General features: G+C 65.2%; 4 protein-coding genes across 5 annotated transcripts in view; 2 read left to right on the top strand and 2 right to left on the bottom strand.

Moving 5' to 3' along the window:
- Positions 1-3529, bottom strand: part of NPLOC4 (NPL4 homolog, ubiquitin recognition factor) — a 32119-nt gene extending 28590 nt beyond the window's left edge. Inside the window, exons 1-2 of one of the 2 annotated variants that reach the window (XM_064522823.1) lie at positions 3363-3529; positions 2607-2687 (exon numbers count right to left, since the gene is read on the bottom strand). In XM_064522823.1, coding sequence (XP_064378893.1) covers positions 2607-2687; positions 3363-3377 — 96 coding nt within the window. In that variant the 5' untranslated portion in view covers positions 3378-3529. The other variant, XM_026112458.2, reaches the window with a different exon arrangement.
- A 112-nt stretch (positions 3530-3641) lies between these two features.
- Positions 3642-5515, top strand: TSPAN10 (tetraspanin 10). The gene is made up of 2 exons (XM_026112457.2): positions 3642-4721; positions 5051-5515. Exons 1-2 carry the CDS (start codon positions 4102-4104, stop codon positions 5343-5345), a joined length of 915 nt encoding a protein of 304 aa, XP_025968242.2. The 5' UTR covers positions 3642-4101; the 3' UTR covers positions 5346-5515.
- A 387-nt stretch (positions 5516-5902) lies between these two features.
- PDE6G (phosphodiesterase 6G) lies at positions 5903-9678 on the bottom strand. The gene is made up of 4 exons (XM_026112467.2): positions 7300-9678; positions 6359-6561; positions 6238-6278; positions 5903-6136 (listed from the first exon to the last, which is right to left on the bottom strand). Exons 2-4 carry the CDS (start codon positions 6502-6504, stop codon positions 6060-6062), a joined length of 264 nt encoding a protein of 87 aa, XP_025968252.1. The 5' UTR covers positions 6505-6561; positions 7300-9678; the 3' UTR covers positions 5903-6059.
- Positions 9679-11163: 1485 nt separating this feature from the next.
- CCDC137 (coiled-coil domain containing 137) lies at positions 11164-14240 on the top strand. The gene is made up of 6 exons (XM_064522822.1): positions 11164-11307; positions 12150-12280; positions 12585-12795; positions 13158-13240; positions 13381-13460; positions 13716-14240. Exons 1-6 carry the CDS (start codon positions 11240-11242, stop codon positions 13929-13931), a joined length of 789 nt encoding a protein of 262 aa, XP_064378892.1. The 5' UTR covers positions 11164-11239; the 3' UTR covers positions 13932-14240.
- Positions 14241-14572: the final 332 nt, after the last annotated feature.

The raw sequence follows: 14572 nt of genomic DNA, 5'->3' as shown, positions 1-14572 counted from the left end.
GTCTAAATCCAGGCAAGCATCGTAATGGCTAGAGGGGGAAAAACAATCCCAGTTTTCTGCCTCCAGCCTTGCCAGCATGCACCAGTCAAGTCATTTTCATCTTCCTAAGCACTAAAACTCCTTGGTCCCGAGCTTCATCCTTGAGGCTCTTCTGCCCCCAGCTCTGCTCGTGCATCTCGGTTACTACACGAGCTACACAAAAGCTGTTCCTACTGTTCTCATTTCTGTTTTTCTCCATTTGCCTTATTTTTCATGATGGGCCCTACCCTCACAATAGCCATTTTTCAGTCCTCAGGCAGACTTTTTTCCCCTTCATCCTCTCAGCAACTCAGTTAAAGGCTGCTTCACTCTTAATCGGTAGAATGCCATTTATGGCCATTTTCACATTTTGCCTTTTAAAAACCTAATTAGTTTAAAAATGGAGTTAAAAGTTTCTCTAGATGACAATCTTCCTGAGTTCTTAAGTTAATAGTTCTCCTTTATTTGTATTAAGCACCCTCCTCTGTGGTTTTGGCAGAGCACAGAGACAGTGACTACACACAGGACAAGTCTAACCAGCCACATACAGAACTGTCACATGAGCAAAATAAAAAGGAAAGCAGTTTCTCAACTGTCAGCTGTGCTGCAGTTTGTAGCAGTAACTGATCTGCTGTTTGAATGGAAGCACGGTTTTTCAAATGGTCTCTATCTTCTGCACTACACTTGTCAGAGTTAAACATTAGCTCCTCAGGCTGCAGACTTCACCAACATTTTTTAGCAGACAAATTTCATGTTATATTAACAAAAAGCTCCAGTTCCTAACTAGATTCTAACCCGAATGCATCAGAGAGTCTACTTATTTAGTATCCCTACCTAGGATGCATGGCCCTATGTGCTTCAAAAGATAGAGAACCATGATTATTCAGGTCCTCAACACTCTGAAACACGCCTTTTTGCACTCTTTGACAACTGCCAAGAGAGCTGTACAGCAGACAGACAGCAGGCTCCTGGAACAAGATACCTTCAAAGATCAGCAAATATTGCATAGAGAGGAAAATTGCACTTTCAAAAGGACACAGCTGAACAGCTCCTCCACTAACTGAATTCTGTTTTCACAAGCTTTTTGGAGTTGTCGAGGAAGACAGCTAAGTTAACTGCAAACACAGAAGAAGCAATCTGACGTCTCTTTAATTATAACTATCCAGCTAAATATGAAATCCACCATAAAGATTAACATTTGAGTGTTAAAATCCAAAACTATTAATATAGATAGATTTTAGGTGGTGAAATTTGCAATTTTTCTCTTTCAAGTAAACTCTACTATTAGGAAAAAAAACAAGAAGTATTTCTTTTGTTCAGCTGAGCAAGAGGATATAGCTTTCCTCAGATTAACAGACAATTTTAGTGACTGCTAATGCTTTTGTTCAGACGGTAACGAGTTGCAAGCACAATTGTTCCACACTCCCTCTGGTAACATGAACCCTTGAAACTGAGCAGGTTGTTCTGCACAGGACCCAAAGACTTCAAAAACAACACTTTTTCCTCAGGTGAGGGCGTTTGGATACTGCAGTAGGTATCTCTAACCTAGCCCTGGAATCCTGAAAGCAGCCAGGATTTTTTCTTGGTCAGGTGGGAATTAGTGTTATCATCAGATTTCAAACAAAGCAAGTGACTCGCAAGCAGCAGAATATTCCAGTGGGCTCCCCTTTCCCCTCACAAGGTAAAAGAAAACCTAGATAACTAAAAGAACAGCCCTTCAGGTCCAAGAAGGCAAAGTACTCCTCTTATAAAGCAAAGAGCTCCCAATTTGAGGGTTCCAGTTTACAGCAGAGTTCCAGGAGAGAAGAAAATGGAGAACTCCTCACTCTTAAATGGCAAACTTCAAACACCAAGCAGCTGCATCTAACCAGAGAACGAACTACAGCCAACTCCAAATTCGACAACTCCAACACAATGTGTTCTTCATGTTCCAGGTTGGAAATCCTTCCCAAGGGACCCCAGAAGGCTCTCAAACTGCTTTAAGATCTTGCTTTAATCCCTTGCTTCCTTTCTCCAAAACTATACTGGAAAAGCAGTGACATACAAAACCCACGCAAACGATATTCAAGGAGCAAATCATGCAGCCAAATTTCAACTGGATCATGTCTGAAGAGGCCAGTCCCTTGTAGCCGGCTTTGACGATCGAATCGCTCTTTCCTGTGTAGTTGTCAGCCTTTGCTTTAGTAGCTCATTTCCTTGGGAGAACATTAAAAACAGGTCCTCCCCAGGAAAGCTTCCACCCCCAAGAAATTCCAATCGGAAAGCCGAATATGTTTTCTTCTTTAAATTTGTTATATCCCTCTGGAATAGTAATGAAAAATCTAGTTTCAGCTGCATCAACGGAAACACTGTTTTCCACAGCCCGTGCTGATCCATGCTGCTGTCAGCACATTTGCCCAGTTAGGTTAAGCAGATACCACCCATTAAAGAAAGCCGCTGTACAGGAACGGCCACAGCCAGCAAGCTAACTGGCGCCCAGGAGCACAGCCTGAACCGCAGCCCCGGCTGAGCAGCAGGAACCCCGCATCGTTCCGAGAGGAGGGCGCGGAAGGAGCACGGGAGAGCAGAAACGTTGAAAGCCGAGATACCTTCTTGAGGAACGTTGCCACCGTTTCCCGCTTTGTGGCCGTGATGCGCTTCACCCCTTCTGGGGACTGCACGCGGATTATCTGCGGGAGTCGGGAGAAAGCCTGCGTTAGCGACCGGCTGGCACGGAGCCCACCCCGGGCTGTCGGTGCGTTTGTTCAGAACCGAGTTTCTGCACGCACGACACCGACTGCCCCCCACCTCCCACGCCAACTGCTCCCTCCTCCTGCCCTTAATACGGCTCTTTACAAGAGCACAGACACGCGGGGAAGGAGTTTGTCCGCCGCCCTGCGATGCGTGACCAGTGTCTGCGAGCTGTAGGGCAGGTTCCTCCAAACCGTGAGACGCCGCGAGAAGCCGGCGCTGCAAAAACACTAACGCTGCGGTTTCGTCCAAGCCTTGACCTCAGACGCGGAATTAAACTTCCACGAGAGGAGAGGGTGAATCAGGGCCTCTACGGGAGCGGTTCAGCCGCTGCCTGCACCCAAACACCGGCCCTGCCCGTCACGACGAGGACGGAGGGGCCGCGAAACGCAGCCCCGAGGCGGAGGCGGGACGAACCGGCAAGCCGGGGGGTGGCCGCGGGCAGACCGGCGGGGCAGCCGCGGACCCGAGCCCGGCCGGGCCGCAGGGCCTCGGGGGAGAGGGGGGGCCCGGCCCGGCCCGGCGGAGCCCCGGGCGCGGCGGCGGCCCCACAGGAATCTGCTGCCTCATCGCCCCTCCCCCCGGACCCGCCGCCCCGGCCCGGCCCCACTCACGATCGTCTCCGCCATGGCGCGGCCCGCCGTGCCCCGCCGCTGCCGCGGCCCGCTCCGCTCCGCGCCGCTCCCAGCCCCGGCCCTGGCTCCGCTCCCGGCTCCGGCCCGTCGCCACCGCCGCCCGGGCCCGGCCGCGCCGCCCGCTGCCTGCGCTACCGCCGCCCGCCCGCCCCGCGCGCCCCGCCAGCAGCGTTCCGCGGCGCGAGGGTTCCTAGGGCCGGGGCGGGGCGGTGCGCCGCGCCCGCCTTCCCCCGCCTGCCTCGGTGCCACGCGCACAGCGCTCCCCTGGCAACGGCGCCCCGCGCGCACCGTTCCGCCGCAGCGATGGCCCCACCCCACCAGCGCCGCTGCGGCGCCCAGCACCGGCCCGGTGCCGAGCACCGGTCCGGGGAGCCGCAGCTGCGCCGGGGCCCCCGGCCCACGAGTGGGCTCAGCTGTGCGGCATGGGGGGAAATGGGGCCCTGCAGCCCTACTTAACCCCGGGGTGGTGGCTGCTTGGGTGATGGGAGTGTGGCTGTGGTGTGAGGCCAGGGGAGCAGGATGGTGCTGAGCAGCGAGCGGCTCTCCCGGCTCTTCGGCCCCCGCAGCGGTGAGGGCAGCCGGCTGCTGCCCAAGGTGATGCTGCCAGCTTGGCCCAGGACCAGAGCCCCCCCCATGTCCCCGGGGCACGGCAGCTGTGGGGCTGGGGAGGCCGTGGGGCTGGGGAGGCCAGGCCTCTGGGGAGGCACCCCCCCAGGTCATGGGGATGAGGGGTCTCGGGTGCTGGGTGAGTGGCTGCTCTCTCCCTGTGCAGGCCTCCAGGCTGGTGGAGCTGCCCTTCTCCTCCTCTTCCTCCTTCTCCTCCTCCGAGGATGATGATGGCGATGAAGGCTCGCCAGCCGGCGCCGCGTGCCGGCAGCTCCCGTCGCGGCCGGGCGCCGCGGGCCGCTGCGTGAAGTACCTGGCCTTCGCCTGGAACCTCCTCTTCCTCCTGCTGGGGCTGCTGGCGCTGGCGGCGGGGCTGGGGGGGCTGCTGGCGGGGGGCTGGCCGGGGGGCGAGCGCGGGGCGGCGGCGCTGGCGCTGGCGGGGCTGGGGGCCGGGGCGGTGTCGCTGGCCGGCTGCCTGGGCGCCCTGCGGGCCAGCCGCGGGCTGCTGCGCTGCTTCGCGGGCGCCGCGCTCGCCTTGGCGGGGCTGGCGGTGCTGGGGGGGCTGCTGCTGTACGCGGCGCGGCGGCGGCTGCGCGACGCCCTGCGCGACGCCCTGCTCCTCTGCCTGCTGCGCTACCCGCGGGAGCCCGACCTCCGCTCGCTCGTGGACGAGGTGCAGCGCGGGCTGCGCTGCTGCGGCCTCGGCTCCTACCGCGACTGGGAGAGCAACCCGTGAGTCGGGGCGGGGGGCACGGCGCCGGGGCAGGGCTGCCGGGAGGAGGGTTTGCAACCTGGTGCCGCTGCAGGGCTGGTGGGATGCAGGACCGTCAGGAGGAGGGTTTGCAGCCTGGTCCTGGTGCAGGACTGGCAGCAGGAGGGTTTGCAGCCTGCCACCGGTGCAGGGCCGGTGGGATGCAGGATGGCCGGGAGGAGGATTTGCAACCCAGTGCCGGTGCAGCATGGCCGGGAGGAGGGTTTGCAGCCTGGTGCCGGGGCAGGACCGGTGGGATATAGCCCGGAGAGGGGGGGGACCTGATCGCCTCTCCTTGTGCCTCCCCCAGGTACTTCAACTGCAGCGCCCCGGGAGCGGAGGCCTGCAGCGTCCCGGCCTCCTGCTGCCTGGACCCGCTGCGGAACGGCTCCGTCGCCAGCACCCAGTGCGCCGCGGGGGTCCTGCGCCTGGGGGAGGCCGCGGCCGGGAGCATCGTGCACCTGGGGGGCTGCGTGGCCCAGCTCGGCGCCTGGCTCCGCGGCCAGGCGGGTGCCATCGCGGCCGGCGCGGCCGTGCTGGTGCTGGTGGAGGCGGCCGGCGTGCTCATGGCGCTGAAGATGCTCAGGGACATGGCGCGGGAGTGACGGCGCGCTGGCTACCCGCTCGGCGGTGGCACCGGCTGGCGGGGGGGACAGTGAGCGCGGTCTCGGCCGCGGTGCATGGGGCCGGCTGGGCTCCCCTGTATGGTGTGCGGGGCTCTCCCGCCTCCCCTCCCTGCTGCATGGAGAATAAACCTCTGCAGAGGCTTGAACCCCAGGCTCGTCTCCTGTGCATCCCGCTGCGTGCTGCCTCCCTCCGTTCCTCTCCCCAGCTCGTATCCTGTGCATCCTGCTGCTGTGCTGCATCCCTCCATCCCTCTCCCCTGTGCACGGCTCCTGGTTCCCCCCTGCCCGGAGCAGACCCGTCCCGCTGCCAGCCCGGCTCCCCCAGGGCAGGGGCAGCACAGGGGGGGGACGTGCCCCATCGGGGGTCCTGGAGGGGCCACCCTGGCCGGAGAAGCCTGTGCCTCAGCTCGCCCGGCATCCCGGGGGCTGCAACGTCCGTGTCCACCCCGGGGCTGGGATACTTCCCCCAGCGTGCCCCGGCTCGGGGCCGTCCCCAGCGCCCCGCGCGCCCCAAGCCACCACAGCAGCCTCCCGCGCTGGTTCTGCGCTTTAATGAGCGTTTCCCGGGGCTGGGCCCCGCCGCGGGGCCGGGCCGGGCGGCTTCTACCTAAGCAGCGCTGGGGGCCGGGGCGGCAGGCGGGGGCCGCGGCAGGAGACGGGGGCCGCGGCCGCCTGGACGGTGCCGTGCTGCGCCTAGATGATGCCGTACTGCGCCAGCTCGTGCAGCTCCAGGTGGCTGAAGGCTTCCCAGGGGCAGATGACGGTGATGTCTGCGGGGAAGGGAGAGGCCGCGTGAGCGCCGGCACGGCACGGCACGGCACGGCACGGCCGAGCCCGGCGCACGGCACGGTGCGGATAGCGGCTGCCTTACCCGTTCCCAGCCCCTCCATGCCGGGGATGTCGTCGCCGAACCTGCAAGGAGAGAGAGCGCCTGGAGCCCGCGCTGGCCCCGCTCGCCGCCCCGCCGCCCGGCCCGGCCCGGCCCCACTCACCCCTGCACCCCCTTCTTGGGCGGCTTGCTCTTGAACTGCCTCGTCTGCCTCTGCTTGAACTTGGGGGGCCCCTTGCGGGGGGTGGCGGGTCCCCCCATCACCCTCGTGGCCGACTTGATCTCCGGCTTGGGGGGCTCCAGGCTCATGGCTGCGCGGGGGCCGGCAGCCCGCCCCGGTGACGCTGTCCCTGCGGCTCCTCACTCCTGGGGAGGGCAGAGAGGGGGGTGCGGGGCAGCGGGGGGCCGCAGCTGCCCCCGGCACCCGGCGCCCGGCTGATCCGCTTTCCCGGCCGCCCCGGACTGGAGCTCCCCGCTGGCAACCTCGCATTAGCCCGGCTCGGAGCCCGCTAATCCCCTTACCCCAAAGGCACCGAAGGGCGTCCGCGGGGGCACGCCGAGGCGGGGGCACACGTTGCAGCCCCCCCAGACGCGAGCCCGGGGAGCCCCTTGCCGTTGCCACGAGCCCTCGCCCCGAGGGCTGCCCCGAGCATCGCGGGGGCCGCGGCGAGTCGGCCAGGGCGCAGCCGGCACGCGGGGAGCCGGACGTCCCCGGGGGCTCGTTTGCAGCCGGATGGTTTCCCGGGGCGGCGTGGAGCCGTCCTGCCCGGCCCGGGCTCGGCGCTGGGGTTGGGGCGGCTGCGGCGTGGGGCATGGGGGAGCGACGGGCCGAGCACGGGCATCCTGCGGCGCGGGGGGCTGCGCGGGGGCCGGGACGAGGCGACGCAGCCCCGTTGCAGAGCTCCCCGGCCGGGAGCACGAGCCTGGCTGGGCAACGGGCAGGACGAGCACCGGCCCGGAGAGACCCTGGGGACGCCGGTCCCGGCTGCGTGCTGCAAGAGCGGGAGGTAAAAGCAGGACCGTGCACAGTGCAAGGAAACGCTGCGACCCAGGAATCGCCGTGCCCGGCTCCCGTCCCGCCGCGGAGCAAAATTAACCACTTACCCCTACGCGGCGGCTGCCCGAGGCCAGCTCTGCACTGCGAGGGACCCTCCGGCCTGCTCGTGCTCCCGGCAGCGGTGCACGTCCCCTGGGTGCTCCGGATGGCTTTTAGGGGCTGGCGGATTTATCCCGCTCTGGGGTAATAGGATTACGTCCCTCCTTTTTAAATGGGTAATCTGCTGTCCTTCCCCCGGTGTGTGCTGGTGGGGAGGGGGCGCCTGGATTAGCGCGTTGGGCCAGCCCCTGCGTCAGGGACTGCTGCCTTCGCCGCCCGCGAGAGCCTCCGTCCTCCCTCTGCGCGATGTCTCCAAGCGCCAGGGAAGGAATCGCAGCAGAGCACTTGCTGCATTCTGCCTCCTCTTTGCAAACCACTCGGGCGTTTCTCCCAGGAGGTTCCCCACTCGCTACGAAACCACCCGGCTGCCCCTCAGCTCGCAGGCGGCACAGAGGTTTCCAGGCCTGTGCGAGCTGCCCTGGCGAGCGCTCGGGACGGTGCTCGGGGCCGCAGACCTGAGGCAGGGACCGAACGTCCTCGCACCTCTCCCTGGCCAGGGCACCGCGCTGACGCGGGGAGCCGAAAGGCTGAGCAGCCCTCGTCCGCCTGCCCCGCGGTCCGCGGGACGGTATCGCGCTAAAGCCTCCTGTAATCCCCAGCACTAAAGCAATTACAAAAAGGTATAATCTCAGCACACTTTAATTGAACTCCAGCCCTTTCCACTAATTGCAATTAGTTAGACTTCAGCAAATAGGATTACACGGATCCAGGAGTGTTTCACACGAAGCCGGCAGAACCAGTTGCTTCTCCAGCAAAGACCAGGGCCCTGTTAATTACAGATTCCAGCTCAAGTTTTACTAGCAAGTGCTGCTGAAGAGCTGCACCAGTGTCCTCAGAGCCCGTCCTGGAAGGATGGGGCTACGTTTCCGTAAAGATCCTGTTAACAGTCACAAACTGCAAGGTAACGAGCTCAGTCTCTGCTCAGTTGGGTAGGATTTAGGGGAGACGATGCTTTAAGATGAAGTTTAAGGCATTTTGAGACAAAGTGAGGAAGAAAGGGCGTCGTCTGAGTCAGACCAGGTCTGGCCGGTCTGGCCACGAGTCCTGTGAGCGAAGCAGCAAGGCAGCCACCTCCCTAGAGCGCAAACAAGCGGCCGCACAAGCCGACGGGGTCTTTGGGGTGTTGGAGACACACGGATCACTTTGAACAAGAGCAAAGCGCGGCACAGCCAGCACCGCGCAGCCAGCCCGGGATGGGCACGGGAGGCCGGAGTAGGATTAAACCGGTGCTCCCGAGGGAGCAGAGCTCGGGGCAATGCTGCCCGCTCCCACCGCCTCTGCTCTCCGATGTAAAGAACCGCAGGACGCTGCCTGGCTGCTGAATTAGCGCGCTTGCCCGCGGCTGTGACCTTGGTCCCCGAGCGGGGCTGGGACGCCGGCGGCAGGGGAGGAGGGGGCCAAAGCCACGGGCCGCCGCTTGGGATTTAGCAGCGGGGCTGAAGAGCGGTGCCCTTGCTGGGAAGCTGCGGAGACCCACGTGCAGAGGGCCACACGCTCCAGGCAAACACGGATCAGCTCCGCAGCCCCGCGCGCAGCAAATCCCCCTGCGAGGGGAAGGGGCCGGCGAGGCGCAGCACCTGCTCCTGGAAAAGCCCTGGGCTCCTCCGCCTGTCTGTGGGGCTGACGCTTTTCCCCAGCCTCATCCGCAAACACTCAGCCCAGAGGAGCCTCTAAGAGGCTTAGGGAGCTGACAAACAGGTCGGCTGCTAAAGCTTCACAGCCCTCCTGAGTCACAAGGTCACTGCCGAGCTACGGAAGGTGCTTAAAATTCAAGGTACTGAGCCCAAGGACGAGGCAAGAGCAGAAGCCCTGGGCACATCGAGGACACACAACCCTGCCACAGCCCCTGGCTGAGATTTTCGGAGACCTGGGGGAGCAAAGCCTCCGGCTCCGAGAAACCCGGGGCTCTGGGCAGCAGGAGCAGCTGCCTGCAAGGCACACGCTCTCCCCACTGCACTGCCCAGGGGAGACATCCCCGGTAAATGAGAAGCAAGACGTGACTCTCTGCACGGTCTGTATTGCAGCAGCACGTGGGATCGCTGCTCCCAGGCCAGGGCCCTGCTGCTCGGTGCTGCGCAGAGACCTGGGGGTCCCCAAGAGAGGCTCAGGCTGCACGCCATTCCCACCCAGTTACACAACTCACACAAATAAATAGCATAAATAAATTGGGTCTAGATCCCACCAGTCAATGTCAAAAAGAGACTGCTGGATCACAGACAGGAGGTTTCACCTGTTGCCATTTTGGGATGAGCTTATCAAAGAGGGTTCGGGGCATTGGGGAGCCCCGGAGTAGGAAGCAGGCAGCCAGAACAGGGCGAAGAATCAGTCCTGCTTCATGCGCAGCCTGATTTCCATCTTTAGGATCATTTTAATGTTCTCGTCTTGCACGTGCTTTTCGACGGCTGCCAGGGCCTGCTCTCCTCCGTCCTGGTAATACTTGAGCAGCTCCTCCACGTAAGCGATCCACACGCAGTTGTGGCAGCCGCTCATGCAGCAGTTCGTGGGGGGAAGGAGCTCTGGCGGGTGGGAAAAGGGCTTATCTCCCTCCCGCGAAGGCGCGGTACCTCCCTGCGACCGGGGCTCCCCATCGCCCCGCAGTGCCTCTGGCCCGCAGTCGCTTCCCGGGGTGTCCGAGCTGCCACCAGCCGTTGTGGGGGTGTCCGACAGCGCTCGGAGGCTGCAGCTTTCCACGGGGCGTCGGAGCGGCGGGCCCTCCCCCGGCACCAGCCTGCAGCTCCCGGCGCCGTCTGGGTGCTCCTGAGAATTGAACCCTGCCAGTGACAAGGGCCCGGAGCGGGCGCAGGGCTGTGCAGCCCGAGGAGATGGGCTGGGGGCTCCGACACTGCGTGCCCGCCCCGGGAGGAGAGGGGGGCTGGCCAAGGTGGGGGAGGCGGGCAGGACCCGCTGCAATGGGGAGGAGGGGGGGAGACCTGTGCTGGCTATGGGGGTGCAGGAGCCTGGGGCCTCCCCAGAGCCCCATCTGCCCAAGGTACCCCCACCCCAAGCCCCCCCCACAGTACAACCCCCCCCAGCACCTCACCCCATCCCCACAAATCCTCCAGGGCCCCCACCCCATCCCAACCCCCCCAGCTCCCCACCCGGGCCCCACAAATCCCCCAGCATCCCCCCAGCTGTCCCCAGCATACCCCCTCCCCATCTCCATGACCCCACCCAGCCCTACTGGGCTCCCCCACACCCTCCCCATCACCCCCCACATGGGGTCCTCCTGCCCCCCAACTTAGTGCTGGCCCCAGCCCCCCCCCAGCCCCTCACCCTGCTGCAAGCCCCAGCTCCCCCCAGTGCAGGCCCCAGCCCCCCCAGGGTCCTCCAACCCCCAGAGCACCCCAGTGAAGGCCCCAGCCCCCCCAGAGCCCCCCTCAACCCCCAGAGCACCCCAGCGCAGGCCCCAGCCCCCCCAGAGCCCCCCTCAACCCCCAGAGCACCCCAGCGCAGGCCCCAGCCCCCGACCCCGAGCACTCCTCAACCCCCAGCTCCTCCCAGTGCAGGCTCCAGCCCCCCAGTGCAGGCCCCAACCGCTCCAGGCCCCCCCCAAGCGCAGGCCCCGGCCCCTGCGGATGCCCGGGGTCCCCCCGGCTCTCACCCGCCGCCGCCCCCCCGCCAGGCCGCGCGCCCCCCGCGCCGCCCGCAGCAACATCCCGCCGCAACACCCCGGCAACAGACCCGCCCACAACCCCGCCGGAGCGGCAGCTCCCGCGCCCAATAGCAGCCCGGCCGCCCGGCGACGCTAGCCAATGAGAGTGCGGAGGGGCGAGCGGAGCCAATGGGAGGGCGGGAGGCGGGAGGCGGGAGGCGGGGCCGGGGCGGTGCGGGGTCGAAGGGCAGCGGGAAGCGGGCGGCGGGGACGGCAGCGCGGGGCGCGGCGCCGCCATGGGCAGGGCACCGGGAGCGGGAGCGGGAGCGGGGGGGGGCCCGGCCGCCGCCCCGCGCCGCGGCAGGTCAGTGCCCGGGGGCGGTCGGGGATCATCTCGCCTAACGGCCTGGGCCCGCACGGGGCTCTCGGGGCCCCCCGGGCCGGCTGCGGCCTGGCGAGAGCCTCTGGGGCCCCGCCGCGCCCGGTCCCGGTGCCCCGCAGTGCCCGGTCCCGCCGTGCCCGGGTCCCGGTGTCCTTGTGCCCCACTGCGCCCGGCTCCCAGTGCCCCCCAGTGTCCCACTGTGCTCCGGTCCTCGTGTCCCAGTGCTCACCAGTGTCCTACTGTGCTCCGGTCCCAGTTCCCCCCAGTATCCCGCCATGCTCTGGTCCCGGTGTCCCAGTGCCCCCCAGTGTCCCACCGAGCCCCAGTCCCGGTGTCCCTGGGCCCCACCATGCTTGGCTCCCAGTGACCCCCCAGTGTCCTACCATGCTCCGGTCCTGGTGTCCCAGTGCCCCCCAGTGTCCCGCCGTGCTCCAGTCCCAGTGGCCCAGTGCCTCACTGTGCCCGGCTCCCAGTGCCCCCCAGTGTCCCACTGTGCTCTGGTCCCTGTGTCCCAGTGCCCCCCAGTATCCCACCATGCTCTGGTCCCGGTGTCCCAGTGCACCTCAGTGTCCCACCATGCTCTGGTCCCGGTGTCCCAGTGTCCCACCGTGCCCGGGTCCCAGTGTCCCTGTACCCCACCATGCCCAGGTCCTGGTGCTCCCACATCCTGCCGTGCCCCGGTCCCAGTGTCCTGCTGTTCCTGGGCCCCACGTCCTGTCACATCCATGTCTCGCCGCCCCGGTGTCCCCTCGTGCTCGGGTCCGGTGTCTGGGCCGGTCCCGGTGGCTCGGCACAGGCCTCACGCCGCGTTCGTTCTCTCCCAGGAAGGAGAAGAAGGTGGCCAACATGAAGCCCAAGTGTCCCGACGAGCAGGAGATCCCCTTCCGCCTGCGGGAGCTGATGAAGAGCCGCGAGGCCATGAGGCGCCCCGGCGTCAGGAAGAGGCGGGCGGCAGGTAGGGCCCCGGGCAGGGGCGCGTGCCCAGAGCTGCTCTGCAGCTCCACGGAGCCGCGATGCAGCCGGAGCCGGGGGGATCCTGGCGACGGGGCTCGCACCTTCCCGGGGATGGTGCCTGGGAGCTCGGCTGCGTTCCTCTGGCGACGTGCTGCCGGCCCGTGGGGAGGCATCGCTGGGCCCCGGCGGCTGAGAAAGGTCTTTGCTGCCACCGCCGGGGGTGGTTGGTCCTGTCGCTGTCGGCGGGAGGGAAGGAACCTCCACATCGTTGTTGCTGCAATAATTTCACTGCCGGTCTCTCCCAGAGAAGAAGCAGCCGCCCCAGGTGAAAGGCAGCGAGGCCCAGGGAGACATCCCTGTGCCCAAGTTCAAGAGGGGGAAGGGGGAGTCGGAGCGCTCCTACATCTGCCGCATGGAGCAGGAGGTGCAGCGGGTCCTGTTCCTCACCAAGAACCAGCTGCAGCGAGAGCCCGAGAAGGAGGTGGCGGCCCAGGAGAAATCCAAGAGGAAGAAAGAGTAAGATCAAGGCCGCCGAGGCTGCGGGATGCCGGGGCTGGGCTGAGTCAGCCCAGGGCTGTGCCCCAGCAGGTCCTGGGTGCGTGACGGGTGCTTTGCCTGCGCTGCAGCACAGGTTCAGCGCCTGGCTGGTCCCTGGCAGTGGCTCGTGGTGCCGTGGGGCTCGTCCCAGAGGGCCAGGTCTCTGAAACCAGGGTCACAGCCCCCCATCGCCCTCCTGCTGCGGCAGGGCTGGAGGGGGGCAGGCTGATGCCAGAGCAGGGAGGGGACAGCCGTGGGCCCCCGCTCTTGAGGGTATCCTATGGGGCAGAAACTCACTCTGCTGTCCGGTCATAAGCCCTGGATGTAACGCAGCTCTTCAGGTTTCAGAATAAGAAACTGGATAAAGCACGGAAGAAGAAAGAGGAGAAGAAGGCAGCCTTGTTGGAGAAGAGCTTGTTCCAAGGTGGGTCTGGCACAGGGGGACTGCTTGGAGCAGCCCTCGGCTCCGGCAGTTTTCGGAGTGATGATGCTGGGCGTGAGCAGAGCTGGAGCCGCGTGTCTCTGGGGAGCTCCTGCCTGATGCTGGGGTCTGCTCTCTCTTAGACACCGTGGAGTTCGGCGACGTTGTTACGCAGCCCCCCACCATCACGTCGAGGCCCAGGAGAGGGGGCCCCACGGAGCAGGTGAGCTGCTGCGGGCAGCATGGTCCAACCCCGTTCCGTTGCCCCGGCTCCCTTCGGGCGGACCTGCAGGTCTGGGCTGGACCTGACTGTTCTCACCTGACTTGGACTGGAAATTGGGTTTGGAAAGGCGCCTGGCAATGGTGACCTCAGCCTCCTGGTGACAGTTCCTTGGAGTTGTCCAGGTTGTTCCAATGCCCAGCCCCGTCCTGGCTTCTTTCCTCAGCTTTCCTGACCTGTTCCCATCTCTGCCCGTAGGCCGGCCGGAAGCGGCTCCTGCTGACGTCTCGCCTGGGCCAGAGCCAGGCGTCCCCAGCGTCCCCGGCACCACCAGTGTCCCTCGCTCGCCAGCGCATCGTGCAGGAGGAGCGAGCGCGGGTCATCCAGGCCTACAGGGACATCCAGCGACGCAAACAGCAGCAGCGGGAGGCGGCGCGGGGGAGCGGCCAAGCCGGCCGGCGGGCTCCGTGCTAGGCCCGGCCTGGCCCCGGCACCCTCGTCGAGCCTCCCTTGTCCGGGCCAGAGCCGCAGCCGCTCCAAGAGGCCTCGCTGTGCAGGGTCACCGAGGGAGGCTCACGCGCCCGCGAAGTGCGTGTGCGGGATCCCAGGACTCGTGGGAGACAGTCGTGCTGACCCCGCTCTGCTGCTGCTGTCGCTGAGCCTGGGGTTCCGCTGCGCCCTTCCCGGTACCTCGGCTCGGGGCACCCCCTGGCCTCTTTGCCGGCGCGGGGGCCCTCTGCGGTGCCCCGGACCTGCTCGCAGTAAAAGGGCTGTTTGCTGGTAGCGTGCGAGCGTGTCCGTGCCTCCGGCTTCGCTGGTGCCTGCAGGACGCTGCGCTTTGCAAGCGGCGGCCGGGCCGGGCCACCGCCGTGCCCCGCGTGCGCGCGGCTGTGCTGCGTGGCTTGCCGGCAGATGGCAGTCCCGGCCCGCTGGCACCACGTCACTGTCCCTTGCTGGGGGCTGGCGCTGGCTGAGCTGGCACTGGACGTGTTCAATCGGTGGCAGGACCCTCTGCTGCGGATGGGGGGCCGAGGCCACGGCAGGACAGCTGGCTTGTCCCTTTGCACTGGGCAGGGACATTCCTCGCCGTCCCCAGGGCTTGGCCTGCCTCGTTA

Source organism: Dromaius novaehollandiae, chromosome 18 (genome assembly GCF_036370855.1).
Source record: "Dromaius novaehollandiae isolate bDroNov1 chromosome 18, bDroNov1.hap1, whole genome shotgun sequence".
Classification (NCBI taxonomy): Eukaryota; Metazoa; Chordata; class Aves; order Casuariiformes; family Dromaiidae; genus Dromaius; species Dromaius novaehollandiae.
This window is presented reverse-complemented; position numbering and strand designations above follow the sequence as displayed.

Coding starts and splice junctions, on each gene's coding strand:
- CCDC137 (XM_064522822.1), top strand. CDS start 11,240: ATGGGCAGGGCACCGGGAGCGGGAGCGGGAGCGGGGGGGGGCCCGGCC. Junction 12,796..13,157: donor AAATCCAAGAGGAAGAAAGA/GTAAGATCAAGG, acceptor GCAGCTCTTCAG/GTTTCAGAATAAGAAACTGG. Junction 13,241..13,380: donor GGAGAAGAGCTTGTTCCAAG/GTGGGTCTGGCA, acceptor GCTCTCTCTTAG/ACACCGTGGAGTTCGGCGAC.
- PDE6G (XM_026112467.2), bottom strand. CDS start 6,504: ATGAGCCTGGAGCCCCCCAAGCCGGAGATCAAGTCGGCCACGAGGGTG. Junction 6,279..6,358: donor CCCAAGAAGGGGGTGCAGGG/GTGAGTGGGGCC, acceptor CTCTCCTTGCAG/GTTCGGCGACGACATCCCCG. Junction 6,137..6,237: donor CATGGAGGGGCTGGGAACGG/GTAAGGCAGCCG, acceptor CCTTCCCCGCAG/ACATCACCGTCATCTGCCCC.
- TSPAN10 (XM_026112457.2), top strand. CDS start 4,102: ATGGGGATGAGGGGTCTCGGGTGCTGGGTGAGTGGCTGCTCTCTCCCT. Junction 4,722..5,050: donor CGCGACTGGGAGAGCAACCC/GTGAGTCGGGGC, acceptor TGCCTCCCCCAG/GTACTTCAACTGCAGCGCCC.